The sequence below is a fragment of the Equus caballus genome, chromosome 16, assembly GCF_041296265.1.
Source record: "Equus caballus isolate H_3958 breed thoroughbred chromosome 16, TB-T2T, whole genome shotgun sequence".
Lineage (NCBI taxonomy): Eukaryota > Metazoa > Chordata > Mammalia > Perissodactyla > Equidae > Equus > Equus caballus.
This window is the reverse complement of record NC_091699.1, coordinates 98,690,196-98,707,714: the sequence shown is the minus strand read 5'-3', so window position 1 is coordinate 98,707,714 and position 17,519 is coordinate 98,690,196. Positions and strand designations below refer to the sequence as shown.

General features: G+C 41.2%; 2 protein-coding genes across 5 annotated transcripts in view; one reads left to right on the top strand and one right to left on the bottom strand.

The window, feature by feature from the left end:
* Window positions 1–12,558, bottom strand: part of GMPS (guanine monophosphate synthase) — a 54,804-nt gene extending 42,246 nt beyond the window's left edge. Inside the window, exon 1 of one of the 4 annotated variants that reach the window (XM_023621172.2) lies at window positions 11,941–12,558. In XM_023621172.2, coding sequence (XP_023476940.1) covers window positions 11,941–11,967 — 27 coding nt within the window. In that variant the 5' untranslated portion in view covers window positions 11,968–12,558. Of the gene's footprint in view, window positions 1–10,877; window positions 11,375–11,940 lie in introns of those variants that run through there. The other 3 variants (XM_070239212.1, XM_023621173.2, XM_023621174.2) reach the window with 3 other exon arrangements.
* The window catches only part of SLC33A1 (solute carrier family 33 member 1), a 56,579-nt gene continuing 51,445 nt past the window's right edge, over window positions 12,386–17,519 (top strand). The window contains exon 1 of the mRNA XM_070239213.1: window positions 12,386–12,852. The gene's annotated coding sequence lies outside the window, so the exon portion shown is untranslated. The remainder of the gene's footprint in view (window positions 12,853–17,519) is intronic.

Genomic DNA, 17,519 nt, shown 5'->3' with positions numbered 1-17,519 from the left:
AAATTTCTCAGGAAATTTCCCTTAGAAGAGAAAGATGCACCAAGGGTTCAGGGAAAGAACTATAGGTGAACTTGGCTGAAAGTCACCTAGAACAGACGCTGGAGCTTTACGTAGCTCACCAGGCGTACCACTTCTCTATGCATTCCACGAACAGTTGAGCCAGGTCCCTGGAAAGTGCAGCGTCTTGTTACTCCTAGTGGTATGATTAGACAAGGCCTTAACATTTCAGTCAGCTAAACGTTTAAAGCCATCTGAAGGAGGACTCAGTTCTGGTTATTACCTGAAAAACTTCCACTGACATCTTCTGCTTAGATCAAGAAAGTGCTAGTATCAAAACCTGCAGAATGAGTTGTCAGTGGCCTGGGAAAAAAATTCTAGAAGTAACTGAGCACTCTCAAGAAATGCCAAATCATCAAAATTCTGGATGGTGTAGAAGGATATGTGGAAAAGCAGGACCTGGACAATTCAAGTCAAAAAGTAATTCAGAAGAGTCAGACTGAAAGCAAACAAAGTTTAGAAATACCAAAACTAATTTATTTCATATATACATGTCTGTGTATATACGTATACACACACACACGTGTCTTTTATCTATATATAAGTGGCATATGACTCAAAAAAAGTCTAAGTCTCTTACAACACACATAAAAAAATTTTAGGTGCAAGTACTGAATACAGGTGACAATTAGACAGTTGTTCATTTTATGTAACAAATGCATAAAATACCTTTAAGAAATGGTATTCTACCTCAGAAAAATCTAGCAGTCAGGAAACATCCTCTGATGCAGTAATACATAATACTGGACACGTTTAGCTGTATAAGCATGCTTACCAATCATCAACTGTTTCATGTTGCCTAAATTATCATCACTAACTTTTGTTCCATTTGCCTTATAATATTCAGCACTGTAAACAAAAATGTTGATGAATCAATTCTTCTGAGTTCATTTTTCTCTCTCTCCTTTAATCCGAGCATGCAACAGAACCCTACTGGCTTCTATTGGAATCCTTCAATCAATCACGTATAAGTTTTCAGTGTCCAGATACAAGTGCCCAGTGACGCACGTGTTGTCTCAGCTTTTCACTGCTGTTGGTTAGTCAATGACTTCACACACTGAGAAAACTCCTTTCTCTCACGAGATTTCAAACTAGTATTCATCACTCCTATTTGTTTCCACATGTTATCTGGGACCAAGCAACCATCATCTCGATATCGTTTTTAACTTAGTTATTTTTTCTCCTTTACTGAACCAATTTGTCCTTCTGATTAGAACGTGACCTTCTTTTGAATAACCATCTATTTCTCAATTCCAAATCCTCTTCTACCCTATCTATAAGGGGTCAACAGCTCCTTGCAAGTCCAAGTGGGCACCACTCCTGAGTATAATGAACAGTCTGAATGTACTATCTACACCAATGAATTAAAACAGTCAAGCTTAGACTCAGATACTCCTTCCAGCACCCACATAAAGATGGCCAGACTCCCACATAGACAAACTCTAACTGTGGAAGTGGTGTTGTACCTGAGAAAGATCTAGCAGTCAGACATCCCCTGATACCTCATGGTTGAGGAATCTTACCTTCTCAGATAAATTAAAAGCAGTTCTAATGGATTAAATTTATACATATGAACACTGGGTAAGAAAATAAAACCACAATACTGTATTATCTTTCTCCTCTAACTTGAGGCAAAATAAAGACTTAGTCCAGTGTCACAATTTATAACACCAATTTTTAAACTTTTTGAAACCAACAATCTCTTTTTTCCTTGGATTTCAATTACCCTAAAAGAGGTCTTTCCAAAAAGTTATGGCAATGTTATTTAGTTGACAAACTGTATTTATGCAGCCAGTTCCAAATTAAATAAGAAAACTTGGCACTGTTGGCTAAAATCAAAGTACAATATTCTTTACCTGATGATTTTTAAACCCTTAAAAATTTTATTATAGCTACTTTTCTATTCAGTGGTAAGCATTAGCCAACTGAGGAACATGGTTATCTCAGATAAATCTAAACCACTATCAATCAGCCCAAAGCAACCTGCTTATTTCTAAAAGTTGGCAGGCTAAACACACGTACATACATACACACACACACACACACACACAGACACTATTTCGTGACAACTATTGTCATAATACTACTAAAATACTGGAAGGAAAAGTTCTGCACTGTGTTCAGTCTGATTATCTTTGTTCAGTCACACTGCTCACAGGTTTTTTCTTTACGTTGACCTTCAGTTTTCCCAATTGACTTTGCGACTGACTCAGATTTATTACTTTAACAGAAAACACTTCTTCGGAAGGTGATTTCAAGTGTATGTATATGTGTAGCCTGTTCACATGAACAAGGACCAAAGGTTCTTTGCAAAAAAGTAAACAAAGAAATAGAAATAATACCTATTTATATCCGAACTTCACTGTCTCTCTTCAGTTCATGTCCCCATATCATCAGTATACTAAGACCTCAAGATGACATTTTTCACGCAGAAATAAAAGTTTATGAAAGGGCTATCTCTTCCTAAATATACTGAGTTTGTGAACAGACTCAATTTTGGCTCTCATATAATCACTATTCCTAAAATACTTTTAAGAAGTAATTTTAGCTTACAAGAGATCTATATGTTTTTTTCCTAACAAATAAAATTGTAAAGTTTAAGCAGTAGAATGTCACAGTTTCACAGGTATTTAACACACGGTCCATTTTTCAAAATGCTACTATCATACTTCATAAACCCAGTCTCATTTCTACATGTGGCCCTGTCTACTAGTCTGGAAACACTATTAACAAAATTGGTAAAAGGAAAGGAATCAAGCACGCATTCTGCCTTTCCAGTATGAACCCTACAACAAGTAACTACAGAATTAACGAGAGAAAGTTCTTTACAAAAGAAACCCAGAAAGAACAGAATTAGAATACCACCATTTTGCCATCCCTAGTAAAATAATGGAATCTAAGCTACTGTGATCCACAAAACGACCAGTGCTGGCCTGCAAACTGTTACCAGTTCATAACATGAAAAGGTACATAAATTTTTTTTTTTTAAAGATTTTATTTTTTCCTTTTTCTCCCCAAAGCCCCCCAGTACATAGTTGTATATTCTTCGTTGTGGGTCCTTCTGGTTGTAGCATGTGGGACGCTGCCTCAGCATGGTTTGATGAGCAGTGCCATGTCTGTGCCCAGGATTCGAACCAACGAAACACTGGGCCGCCTGCAGCAGAGCGCACAGACTTAACCACTCGGCCACGGGGCCAGCCCCCATAAATTTTATATATGGGATCATAAACTCATATAAGAAGTTGAAAGAGTAATTTTATTTCTGTTGAATCTGCAATAAAAATTTAAGGCTTTCATTTTCTATGTCTTAAATTTTTAAATTTCATTTGTCTAAAAACGTATTGTAGTTTACAAAAATATAAGTAATCAGTGGATTAGAAATTTTTAAAAAACTGGTTATTTACTGCAGATCTGTGAGAAGCACTGAACAACGGTGCATTTTTTAAAAACTCAGCCTTGTTAAATCCAGAGTGCTTCTAATTCTATTTATTCTCAACAGCTTTACTATTATTTTTGAACTCAAAATTCAGATTGCTACTATCAAATAAAATGGTTCATTTCTACACTTACAGTTTTTAAGTTTATAAAAGTAGCCTGTTTGCCCACAAACCACAAACTATTTCCATTAAAATACAGCTGAATACAGTACCTTTAAAAATATCCTTAAGGATAAAATACTATCATGTGATTTTTTTAAAGTGTGTTTTACTATAGCAAGGTTTCTCTCTTCCTGGCATCAAGTAGCCTATTATTACACCCTAAATATTCCAAACTGTAGAAAATGGGAAATACCAAAAATCTATTAGGGGCATCATCTGACCCAGCAATTCCACTCTTAGGTATTTATCTAAGAGAAACAAACACCTATATCCATATAAAACTAGAAACAATCCAAATGGCCGTCAATGTGTCAAAGGATAAATAAATTCTGGTATATCCATATAGTGGAATACTATGCAACAGTAAAAATGAACACACTACTGATACACACAACAACATGGATAAATATCAAAAACATTATGTTGAGTAAAAGAAGCCAGAATCACTGTATGATTCCATTTAAAAGTTCAAAAACAGAGAAAACTAAAATACATATGGTTATAGAAATCACAACAGTGATTCTGCTGCTGGAGAAGTGGAGAGATGGGCTGCTAAGGGGCATGAGGGAACTCGGAGAGTGATGGAAATGTTCTATATCTTGACTGGGGTAGTGGGTACATGGGTATACACATTTGCCAAAACTCAAAGGATCTGTGCACTTCACTACGTGTACAATTTACCTCAATAAAAACAAGCGAAATAAATCACCTGTTAGTGACCTTTTTCAAACTGCCATTTCTCTCCACAAACTGAGAGACACACTACAATAAGCAACTGTTACCCTCCGCATGCAGGGGCACTGGATGGACAAGCTCTACTATGGTGTCCATTAACAAGGCCAACACTCACTCAAATCTAAGAGTCACTCAGTTACAAAACCAAAAATCTATCAGGTTAAATCCACTTAAGTGGATTAATCATCCATTAAAAGTTTATACTTTTGCCCCTAAAAATTTTCACTCTAACTCAAACTATATCCACTCAAACTATACCAATTACCTTTAAAATAGTCTAACGCTGTAAGTGTTGGGCCTCATTTCACCTAATCAGATGTTGGAATTGGGAAGAACATACCTCACAGTCCATTACAATAATGTAACAGTATGAAAATGGCCCACCAAAATATAACACAGGGTCTCACACCAAAAACTGATCACATAAAGCAAGTACAGTAAAAACGTGAATGGTATCCAAATCATTCCATGAGGCCACTATCATCCCGATACCAAAACCAAAGACACCACAAGAAAACTACAAATCATTCTCTCTTATCAATATAGATGCAAAACTCAACAAAATTGTTAACAAACCAAATCCAGCAACATATAAAACAGGATTATACACCATGACCAAGTAAGATTTGTCCCAGGAAAGCAAGTTTGGCTTAACATAAAAAATAAATTAATCTAGGGGCCGGCCCCTGGCCTAGTGGTTAAGTTCAGCACACTCCGCTTTGGCAGCCCAGGTTCATGGGGTTCAGATCCCAGGCGCAAACCTACACTACTCATTAGCCATGCTGTGGCAGCAGCCCACATATAAAGTGGAGGAAGACTAGCACGATGTTAGCTCAGGGCAAATCTTCCTCAGAAGAAAAAATCTAATACACCATATCAACAGAATAAAGAACAAAAACCATATCATCATCTGAACATATGTAGAAAAAGCATATGTCAAAATCCAACATCTTCTCATAATAAAAACATTCCATACAGTAGGAATAATAGAGAACTCCCTCAACCTGATAAAGAACATCTATGAAAAACCCACAGCCAACATCATAGTTAATGGTGAAAAACTAAATGCTCTCCTCCTATAATCAGGAACAAGGAGTTATGCCCAAACCACTCCTATTCAAAATTGTAGGTGAGGTATTAGCCAGGGCAATTAAGCAAGAAAAGGAAATTAAAAGCATTCATAGTGAAAAGGAAAAAGTAAAACTATCTCTATTTACAGATGACATGATGTTATATAAAGAAAACCTTCAAGGTTCCACTAAAATACTAGTAGGACAAGTAAGTTCAGTAAGGGTGTAGGATACAAGATAAATGTATAAAAATCAACTGTGTCTCTACACACTTGCAATGAACAATTCAAACACGTAATTAAGACAATTCCATTTACAATAGCATCAAAAAGAATAAAATAACTAAGGAAGTGCAAAACTTATACCTGAAAAGCCATGTAACACTGTCCAAATAGTAAAGACAACTTAAATGGGAAAACATCCTACGTGTGGGTCAGAAAACTTAATATTGTTAAGACAGTACCACTCCCTATACTGATCCATGTATTCAACACAATCTCTATCAAAATCCTAGCTGGCTTCTTGGCAGCAACTGATAAGCTTATTCTGAAATTCATATAGAATTTCAAGGGACTCAGAATAGCCAAAACTACTTGGAAAAAAAAAGAACAAAGTTGGAGGACTCACATGTCCCAATTTAAAAACTTATTACAAAGTTACAAAATCAAGACAATGTGATATTGGCATAAGGACAGACATACAGATCAATGGAACAGAATTGAGAATCCAAAAATACACAGTCAATTACTTCCAACAAGGACATTCAAAAGAGAAAGAATAGTTTTTTCAAAAAGTGGTACTGAACAGTCACAAACAAAAGAATGAAAACTGGTACCTAACCTTACAGCATATACAAAAATTATCTCCAAATGGATCAAAGATCTAAACATAAGAGCTAAAACTATGAAACTTTTAGAAGCAATATAGGCAATTATACAAATCTTCATAATCTTGAATTAGGAAATGTTTCTTAGATGACACTGAAAGCACAAGCAACAAGAGAATAAATAAACTGAACTTCATCAAAATTAAAAGCTTTTATACATCAGAGAACATCATTAAGAAAGTAAAAAGAACCCCACAGAATGGCAGAAAATATCTGCAAATCATATTTCTCTTAAGAGACTTGTCACTAAATAACTCTTACAAACGCAATAAAAAAGACAAACCACCTTCAAAATGGGTGATCTGAACAGACATTTCTCCAAGAAAATATAAAAATGGCCAATAAGCACAGGAAAAGATGCTCATTACCATCGTCATTAGGGAAATGCAAGTCAAAACCACAATGAGAGACCATTTTGCATCCATTACGACAGCTATAATCAAAAATACAAGTGTCGACAAGGATGCCGAGAAACTGGAACCTCACACACTGTTGACGGAAATGCAATACTGCAGCCACTTTGAAAAACAGTCCCCACAGTTCACCAAAAGGCTAACACAGAATCACTACACGACCCAGCAATTCCACTCCTAGGCACGTACCCAAGAAAAACGAAAACTTAAGTCTACGCAAAAACTTGTACAGGAATATTCACAGCAGCATTATCTATAATATCCAAAGATCACCAACAACCCAACGGCCATCAACTGATGAACAGATAAATAAAACGTGGTATATGCATACAAGGGAATATTATTTGACAGTAAAAAGAAATAAAAAGGAATAAGGTACTTAAACATGCTACAAGATGAAAGAAATTTGAAAGTATTATGCTAAATAAGCCAGTCACAAAAGACTACATATTTTAAGATTCTAGTGATAAAAAATGACCAAAATAGGCAAATCTATAGAGAAAGAAAATAGATTAGTGGTTGCCTACAGTTGAGGGAGAGGCAGCTGGGAGGAAATGAGAACTGATTGCTAAAGGACTTCTTTTGGGGGTGATGAGAATGTTCTAAAACAGACTGTACAAATCTGTGAATATACAAAAAACCATTGAACTATGCTCTTTAAATGGACAAATTTTACAGTATGTGAATTATATCAATGTTATAAAAATAATTTATAAGAAAAGTGAATGGCAGTCTACGTAGTGAACACAGATGTCGACTAAAATTTCTTCCAACGTCTGTCTGAAAACTTTCATAAAATTTTCAATCGGGGAAAAAAATCAGCACAAAAGAGTTCCACTATTACCAATAATATATCAAAACAATGATGTATCTACAAGTATTTTTATTCATATAAAATTTCCCCAATTAGTTAGAGACTGTTCACCCAAAATTTGCCTAAAGCAGAATTTTACAATTCTGGAGTCCTACATTTACATTCATAATGAGACTCAGAGAAAAACAATTACTAAAACTAATCACAAATAACAGACACAGTGAAGGTGATTTTAAATTTACATAGATCTCCATGAGTTCTGAGGGATAAAAAGATTCTGTTCTAGTGACAAACAGGAGTAACAGGGAATTTTACACGGTCAGGCAGCTTTAAAGGTTTGGGAAACATCCTCTGCAAACGTTACAGCAGATTAGAACAGATTATTTTACCTTTCCATCAGTTTCAACACTGCTGATTCTCAACTTTTAGAAAACAAGTAATCTGACACTCAATTTTTAAGAATTTTAGAATAACTCTCGGCACAGTTATTAACTTAGAAAAAATTATTCTATCATATACATCTTAGACTTGAATTTTAGTCAATTTTGAATACGTCACTAGAGAAATCAAGATCCAAACTCAGGACAATATGTGCTCTATAATTAGACTGACAATATGGCCCAGTTTTCCCAGGATTGTCCTAATTTACACCTGTTGTGTCCACATCCCATCTAGCTCAACGTTAGTCTCATGTTTCTCCTTTTTTAACATATCATAAGTAACTGCATTCAAGTCAGCTAGGATGGGCTTGTTACACTTTCACTTTCTCCCTCCATCTTCTGCCATGGCTTTGTCCACTGCTGTGTGAAATGCAGGTGCCACGAACACAGTTCTCACTTTAGCTTCTGGTTCAATCTGAAAGCCAACCACTGACAACCCACCTCTCTTTCCTGACCCTTTCCTGATAAATGAAGTACACGGGCAACTAGGGGCAGCTAACTCTATCCAGCCTTGGGTGTTGACAGGAGAAATGTCTGAAGCTACTGCCCCTGCCAGCCACTTGGTATGCCTGCCAGTTGTGCAGAGCCATGCCTCAGCTTGCAAGATGCACAAAACCTCCAGTCAGCTGGGTCAGTGGGAAACTAAGTAAGGTGTTTGTGAAATATATGCAGGAAAAAGATGCTGTATGTTCCTGTGCATAATGCACAGAGAGTAATTTGAACACTCATGCTACTGGAGTTTTGCTATTTATTTACTGTATTGTGTAAATCCACAACTGTTTTGTTTTCAAAATTTTATTTTATAGCAATTATTATAAATTTAAGTTATTTTAGCACTTGCTTTTATGCTCAAGTGCTCCACTTTAGACAGAGAACATATGGTCACACGACTATAACTAAACACCTTATTCCCTAACACATTATAATGGGCTACATTAGGGAGCATCTCCCAGGTCCTCAAAACTATGAATCTGAAGTGATGGCAAGGGTCCACCAACGAGAAACTAATATGACATTATTACTACAGTAAAGCCATTTTTTGAACCATTGTGATTCTTGAGCAAATACAGAAACGTCTCTGTTCCACAATAAGCAAAGAAAAAAAATATTTTACATAACCCAGAACTATATCTGCTATATAAATATTCAAAATTCTATGAAGCAATTACTTTCTTGTTGATTCACAAAGTGCTTCAGAATTATCTATTAACCCTGAGGACTTCATTCATTTTGAGCATCTAAACAGAGTTCAGGTTAGAAGGATGCATGAAAACAGTTCAAGTACCATAACAAAGGAAAGCGTTATTGTGGAGAGCAAATAATTCTTCTTTACTTCAAACAGCATCCCTTGGAATATAATTCATTAAAGAGCAAACACATTTGAAAAGGAATAGGACACGTCTATACTTTTTAAAAATGCTTAAAAGACAATTATTTTTCTTAAGTGACAAGTTGGCCCAAGCTAAAGGCAAAGTCATTCCTGGAGGACTTTCAAAACCTTCCAAGTCTAAAAACGGAAAACAATAAAAACCATTCCTTCTGTCTGCAACAGCTCTTCCATCTCAGATGAGTATCTTAAAAGGTGGAACACAATCTGAAGTAAAAAAAATAACCCATTTTTGATTTTTGAACAACAAGGTACTACAGGGTTATCTTTTTTTTGAGCAAGATTAGCTCTGAGCTAACTGCTGCCAATCTCCCTCTTTTTGCTGAGGAAGACTGGGCTAAGTCTACTTTCCTCTACTTTATATGGGGGACACCTACCACAGCATGGCTTGCCAAGCAGTGCCATGTGCACACCGGAGATCCGAACCGGCGAACCCCGGGGCCGCCAAAGCAGAACGTGTGCACTTAACCGCTGCACCACCGGGCCAGGCCCCAGGGTTATCTTTTTAATGATAGTCATTTAATTCTCAATGCATCAATGATAAAAACCTCAGGATATCTTTCCATTCAATTCAAAAACTTAAATTTAAAAATGGCAAATTTAAATTTTTAACTTTTGATGTCATTAAAGATTCTATATCACAGAATAATCAGTAAACTTTTATCAAACAATTTCAACCTAAGAATGATATACCCTGGTCAACATCTCAGCAAAGGTGGTGGGACAGGTCCCGTTCCTACTCCAACAAAGTCTGAAGCTTAGGGCCAAAGAGGAAAACTTGACAAGGAGCCCAAAGAACATTACTCTGATAATCCTCAATAAAAGTGGAAAATGTAACTATGTCTAAAACTTGACATATACACATACTATTTATAACACAACACTCAACAGCTGAAAAAAGTTTTTAAAGAAAAGTTGACTGCCTATGCTCATTTATATGAAATAAGATCTTAACTAAATAGTCTACCAGATCCTTAACTAAGGAAACCACCTTTGCCATGGATGGTGAACCAAAGTAGCCCTGAAGAAAAAGAAAGCCGGGTCCTAATCCCAGCTACGTTTTTTCAGTTTAGGAAGCTACAACACAAAGGTCCCTTCCAACTCTAACATTATATTCTAGGGCTAAAACTAATGAAAATAGCCCAAATGTTTTTACAGGTTTTAGGCCTCTCCCTAATTTCTATCATGGAAAAATGTTCTTTTAGAAAATCCTGACAAAAATAGAAATACACCAGAATAGGAATCAAAATCAGCTCTTTGCCCTCTCTAACTCACGACCGGGGCTTCCGCACAACTGTCAGGCCCCACAGACGGCGAAGCGGGCTGGGTCCGGCACGTGTCCTCCAGGCGGAGGCAGCGCAGGGTCAGCGGCAGGCTACGGAAACAGACACCTGCTCAGATCTCGGGGGGACCTCCTGAAAACACCTATGTCACCTACTTCATTACGCATGTTCCTCCATACCTAAACATGTTTACCTGAAAAGTTTCCTATGATCAAGGACACATCAGGGTTTAACTGTAGGGTTTCTTCCTCCGTAAGAGTACACGAAATAATCAGAGTTGACGAAATAACGTTGCTTCCCTGGCTTGCTCCTCTTGAAAATGCTTCCAATTCGGTCCACATCTACTTCTCAGTCTAGTCTCTCACACACACACAACATACTTACGCTATGAAACATAAAGCACCTTGAAATAAAAATAAGTTAATGAGAATTCACCTGAGGCTCAAACATACCAAACGATCAAGATTCTCTTTAAAAGCCAAGTTGAACAAAACAAAAAACACTAGCTAAGGAAAAACGTGTATGTTGTACGCTTGTAAAACAGCTGGGGAACCGAATCTAGAACCCGATCGCTTAACTCTCCTCGAACCACCACCCACCCCAGCCTGCGGCCTAGGCCCGAGGCCCGAGGGCGCAGTCGCCCCTCCGCCGGCCCGGGAGGCGCGGGCCCGGGGACGGAAAGCCGCGCTCTGCGCTCCCGGCGGGGGCGCCCCGGCCGCGCCTCGGGCCTCGCCCTCGTGACCACCGGCCCCGCGGCCGCCGCCTGAGCGCGCCGGGGGCTCCGAGACCCGCTCCCAGGAGACGCCGCCGGACGCGGCCCGCGTCTGCGCCCCCGGCCGAGGAGCCGCGCTCCCGGCTGCGAGCAGAGCCTCTTCCCAGGCGCAGAGGCCAGAGCCGACCCGGGACGCCCAGACAGGGCGCGGCCGGCGGGGACCGACCCAAGCGAGCGCCAAGGCGGGCTCGGAGCGGCCGGCAGCAGCGCCGGCGACCCGCCACCGCCGGGCGGCCCCGCGCGGGGAGGGGCGGGGCGCGGCACCCTCGGGCCGCCGGGGGTGCTAACGGGGACGGGGGGGAAGGCGCGCCGAGAGCAGGCGGGAAGCGGCGCGGCGGGAAGACGAGGCCGGCCCGCGGAGGCCGGGGAGGCCGCGGACGCCCGTCCCGACGCCGGAGAGCTGGCGCGGGCCCGACACGAGCACGGTCAACAAAGCAGCCGCGCGGCGGCGGGGCCCGAGCCGCGCCCGCCCGCGGAGACTGACCTTGGAGTCTCCGTTGCACAGGGCCATCGCGCCGGGCCGCGCGGCCGCGGGGACACGGGCGGGGCGACGAGGAGGCCGGGGCGGGCAGCGGGCGGGGAGCGGACGCGCGGAGAGGAGAGCAGGGCGCCTCGCGAAGCCGAGTCCAGCCGCAGCCGCGCAGCGCGGGAGAGCAGGCCGGCAGCGCGCACGCGGCCGCCGCCTCCCGCTTCCGCCCCGGGCGGCCGCTGGGCGGAGCCAGAGCTGTGCGGCGAGGCAGCCGAGCTGTGGACGCCACCGCGCCCAGTACACCGCCTCGGGGTGGGGCCCGCTGCCGGCCCCGCCCCGCCGCCCAGCCCGGTCCCGCGAGAGGAGGAGCCCGCAGCGCCCGGCCCCGCCCCCGCCGCCGGTCGGCCCCGCCCCGGTCCCGCGAGAGGAGGAGCCCGGTCCCGCGAGAGGAGGAGCCCACGGCGCCCGGCCCCGCCCCCGCCCCGTTCGGCCCGCCCACGGGAAGAGGCGCTCTCTCCCCGGAGCAGAACGCAGGCCCCGGCCAGCTTGCGGTCGGGCGGGCGGCCTGCATCTTCTGGCGGCTGCGGCAGGCAGCGGCGCCCAGGGCGAGGTCTCCGAAAGCTGGGCTGTGGGGACGTCTCAGGCGCGGGCGCGGCCTCGTGCCGGGCTGCGGGACACGGGCTAGGCGAGGCTGCCGTGAGGAGTGTCGCGGTGACAGACGTCAGTGCGATTTGATCGCTCGGGTCCCTCGGAAGTCCTGCCGCGGGCGCAGAGTCCCCGGAAGGCGTGGGTCGGGAGGGCAGTCTGGAAGCGGGTCGCGGGACTGGTGGTGCCGCTCTGTGTGCACAGCAGACTGTGTTTGTTCGGATTGTTTGTGGGGAGGGGCCGCACTCCTGGCAGCTGCTCCTTGGCCCCGGTGGAGACGAGGTATTACTTTGAGCTTGGTCACCTGGGGGCCTGAGTCGGGTTGGGGAATAAATAACACTTGGAACGGCTTCCACTTAACAGCTTTTTAACCAATGTTCAGTTACTGCCGTGAAGCCCACGTCTGCTGAGCCCGCGCTGGGACTCAGGCGCTAGTCCAACCCTGTCTGCCAGCAACTCATTTGCTCTGACCCATCCCCTGAAAGTACTGATGCAGTGTCGATGTTCTTACCCATGTGGATGCAAATAATCGATAGCCAACCTATAAATCAAAATCGGGCTGAGTTTATTATGAGCCAGAGTGAGGATTATAACCCAGGAAGGCCTTGGAAGGCGGTCCGGAGAAGCGTGGGTTCCAGTATAGTCGCATATCTTTTTAGAACAAAGAAGATACATTAAACGCACCCGGAAGATATTTTCAAGTATTCAGTTGGAAACTGACAGGTCAACGACCATGGTGTTGGGAAAGGGACTAATCTGGGCATTACCAATAGGGCATAGGGGGATAACTATGCATTCTTTTAAGAGTGCATTCTTTACTTTCATGGTTAAGCAGATGTACAATGTATGTTTGATAGGCTGTAACCCAGGCTTTTTAGTTCAAGCCCAATCAGTTTTGAACTTGAATAGTTACCCCGTATACCTCAATATGTGAAAATCTCTTGTCACCTACTTTCTACTAATGGGAAAATTGAGGCTCTGAGAGGTAATGTGCCTCTGGCCCTCAGTTTACCAGGTGAGGGATACCTGCTCTGGGAAAGCATAGATAGTTTATTGTTGAAATACAGGAACAAAAGTTCCTAGTGGGCTTCTGACTCATCGAAAGTATTTCACTTAGCCTTTTTTGAGCTGAAAAATGGGTGCATGAAATTTCTAAAGCCATGGATACTGAGTTCTCTTGGTAGTTCTGTATGAACAACCCAGAGAACAGTGTAGTAACCGATAAATAAATGATGAGCAATAGGATATATATTGGACTATATGAGGAAGCCATTTGGTGTAAAACTAGTTTGGCCTGAACTTGTTTTTTCAAAATGGCCTGACATGGCTGTTCAGCATGGAGTGTATATCTACTTTAAGTATTTACCATGTCCCAAAGACAAGAACAATGCCCCTAAAGATAAGGATGTAACTTCCCCTACATTGGCATTTCCTTAAGATAAGCCTCTCTCCCTAGGCTAGGGATTGATTGCCGACCTGCTGTGTTCACCCAGCTTGAGACCTCTTTCACGGAAATGCTGTGCCAGCCAAGCAATCTCCTGACTATTGTAAAAGGGACATTCCAATCATATGTGAGACATGCTCTTCCACGATATATAACCACTCCGGACACCTCACTTGTTTAGTGTTCCCTTCCTTTGTGAAAGAACTCTTCTGGGTTATATGGTCCTGAGACCTGGCTCTTAATAGATTCAACCCAATTTTGATTTATACATTGGTTATCAATTATTTGCGTCGACATAACCAATAGGAGAGCCTCAGCTTGGATCAACATCCACCTGTAATGCAATGGAATGGAATGTTCCAGCATTAAGGACTGGCTGAACCACATCTCTATTAGATAACGCCTAGTTTAAATATATTCTAGTGGTCACTTGTGGTTATGGCTAAAAATATCAGCATGTACCTGAATCCTTATACCTTATCTTCTTCTGCAAGCTTTGACTCTACTGACTCCTCCTTTTTGAAACTGGATTTCCCTTACAGTACATCATAGAGGTGTCTTTTCACTTCTAGGATTGTTCTTGGTCACCTTTTCTCGCCTCTTTCTAAATCTGTCCTACAGGAGGAGGCTTAAGTATTGGTTTTCTTCAGTATTTCCATTCCTAACCCTCTTCTCATCTTACTCTTTACCTATATTTCCCTGGGGCACATGTTTAAAAATACCCTTAATAGGCTCTAGGTCCTGACAGCTCTCTTCTGAGCTCCAGATCCATATTACTCTGTACATCCCCAGTTAGATGTTCAATGGTGTATTGGACCAAATCAACAAGTCCAAAACAAAACTTCCCAAATTTCTGTGTCCAGTCTTACTAGTGAGAGGGAGAGGGAAAACATTGTCTTCCACTCATAAGCTGTAGGTCTTTCGTAGATGCCATTTATCAAGTTGAGGAAGTTCCCTTCTATTACTATTTTGCTGACAGTTTTTATCAGGAATGGATGTTGCCAAATGCTTTTTCTGTGTCTGTTGAGATTATTGTATGGTTTTTCTTTTCTCAGTTTGTTAATGTGGTAAATTACATTGATTTTTGTGTGTTAAACCAGCCTTGAATTCTTGGGATAAACTTAAAGTAATAATGATGTATTTTCCTTTTTATGTGTTGGATTTGCTAAAATATTGGTTTTGAATTTTAGCGTCTATGTTCATGAGGAATATTAGTTTGTAGTTTTCTTGTAATGTCTTTGACTGGTTTTGGTATGCAGGTAATGCTGGCCTCAAAGAATAAAGTTAAGAGTTTGTGTAGAAGTATTATTTATAGATTTCTTTTAATGTCTTATACTTTGCAGTGTATAGGTCTTTCATCTGCTTGGTTAAATTTATTCCTAGATATTTTATTCTTTTTGTTGCAATTATAAATGGGATTATATTCTTGACCTCTCTTTCTGATACTTTGTTATTAGTGTATAGAAATGCAACTGATTTTTCTAAGTTCACTTTGTACCCTGCAACTTTACTGTAGTTGTTGATTATTTCTAATAGCTTTCAGGTGGATTCTTTAGGGTTTTCTATATATAGAATCATATGTCCACAAACAGCCAGAGTTTCAATTCTTCCTTTCCAACTTGGATTCCTTTTATTTCTTTTTCTTGCCTAGTTGCTCTGGCCAAAACCTCCAGTACTATGTTGAATAGGAGTGGCGAGAGTGGGCACTCTTCTCTTGTTCCTGTTCTTAAAGGGATGGTTTTCAGTTTTTCACTGTTACATATGATGTTGCCTGTGGGTTTGTCATATATGGCCTTTATTATGTTGAGGCATTTTCCTTCTATACCCATTTTATTCAGAGTTTTTATCATAAATGGGTACTGAATCTTGCCAAATGCTTTCACTGCAACTATTGAGATGATCATGTGATTTTTCTTCCTCATTTTTTTCATCTGGTGTATCACATTGGTTGATTTGTGGATGTGAAACCATCTCTGCATCCCTGGTATAAATCCCACTTAATCCTGCTCTATGATCCTTTTAACATATTATTCTATTTGATCTGCCAATATTTTGTTGAGGATTTTTGCATCTGTGTTCATCAATGATATTGGCCTGTAATTTTCCTTCTTTGAGTTGTCCTTGTCTGGTCTTGGTGTCAGGATAATGTAGGCCTCATAGAAGGAGTTAGAAAATGTCTCATCATCTTGAACTTTTTTGAATAGTTTGAGAAGGATGAATATTAAATCTTCTTTGAATATTTGGTAGCATATTCCAGAGAAGCTATCTAATCCTGGACTTTTGGTTTTTGAGAAGTTTTTGATTACTGTTTCAATCTCTTTACTTGTGATTGGTCTATTCAGATTCTCCATTTCTTCATCTTCTTTTTTTTTTTTTTTTTTGAGGAAGATTAGCCCTGAGCTAACATCTACCGCCAATCCTCCTCTTTTTGCTGAGGAAGACTGGCCCTGAGCTAACATCTGTGCCCATCTTCCTCTACTTTATTTGTGGGATGCCTACCACAGCATGGCTTGACAAGCGGTGTCATGTCCACACCTGGGATCCGAACCGGCAAACCCCGGGCTGCCAAAGTGGAACATGTGAACTTAACCGCTGTGCCACTTGGCCGGCCCCTCTCATTGTGTTTTTTTTTTGTTTTTTTTTTTATTTTAAAGATTTTTATTTTTTCCTTTTTCTCCCCAAAGCCCCCTGGTACATAGTTGTGTATTCTTCGTTGTGGGTTCTTCTAGTTGTGGCATGTGGGACGCCGCCTCAGCGTGGTCTGACGAGCAGTGCCATGTCCGCACCCAGGATCCGAACCAACGAAACACTGGGCCGCCTGCAGCGGAGCACGTGAACTCAACCACTCGGCCATGGGGCCAGCCCCTCTCATTGTGTTTTTTATCTTGAAGTCTGCTTTGTCTGATATAAAGTGTGTCAACACCTGCTTTCTTTTGTTCTTCATTTGCTTGGAAAATTGTCTTCCATCCCTTTGCCCTGAGCTTATGTTTATCTTTAGAGCTGAGATGTGTTTCCTGGAGGCAGCATGTTGTTGGGTCTTGTTTTTCAATCCATCCAGCTACTCTGTGTCTTTTGATTGGAGAATTCAATACATTTATAGTTAGAGTGATTATTGATATATGTGGGCTCAATACTGCCACTTATTTCTTGCTTTCTGGTTGTTCGGTATTTCCATTGTTTCTCTTCCCTTGTATTTCTGATGGCCATTTCAGTTTGTTGGTTTTCTGTGATGCTTATCTCAGTTTTCTCTCTATTTATGAATTGTGGCTCTGATTTTTTCTATAGTGATTACCATAGGGTTTGTATAAAAGACCTTGTAGATGAGATAGTCCATTTTACTGATAGCCTCTTATCTCCATTGGCCTAAGCAGGTTCCATCCGCAACCTCTTCCCCTTCTGAGTTATTGTTGTCACAAATTACTCAGTATTGTATTGTGAGTTTGTGACTAAATTGAAGTGTGTACACTTATTTTTGATGCTTCCTTCCCTTTATCTTTTATGTTAT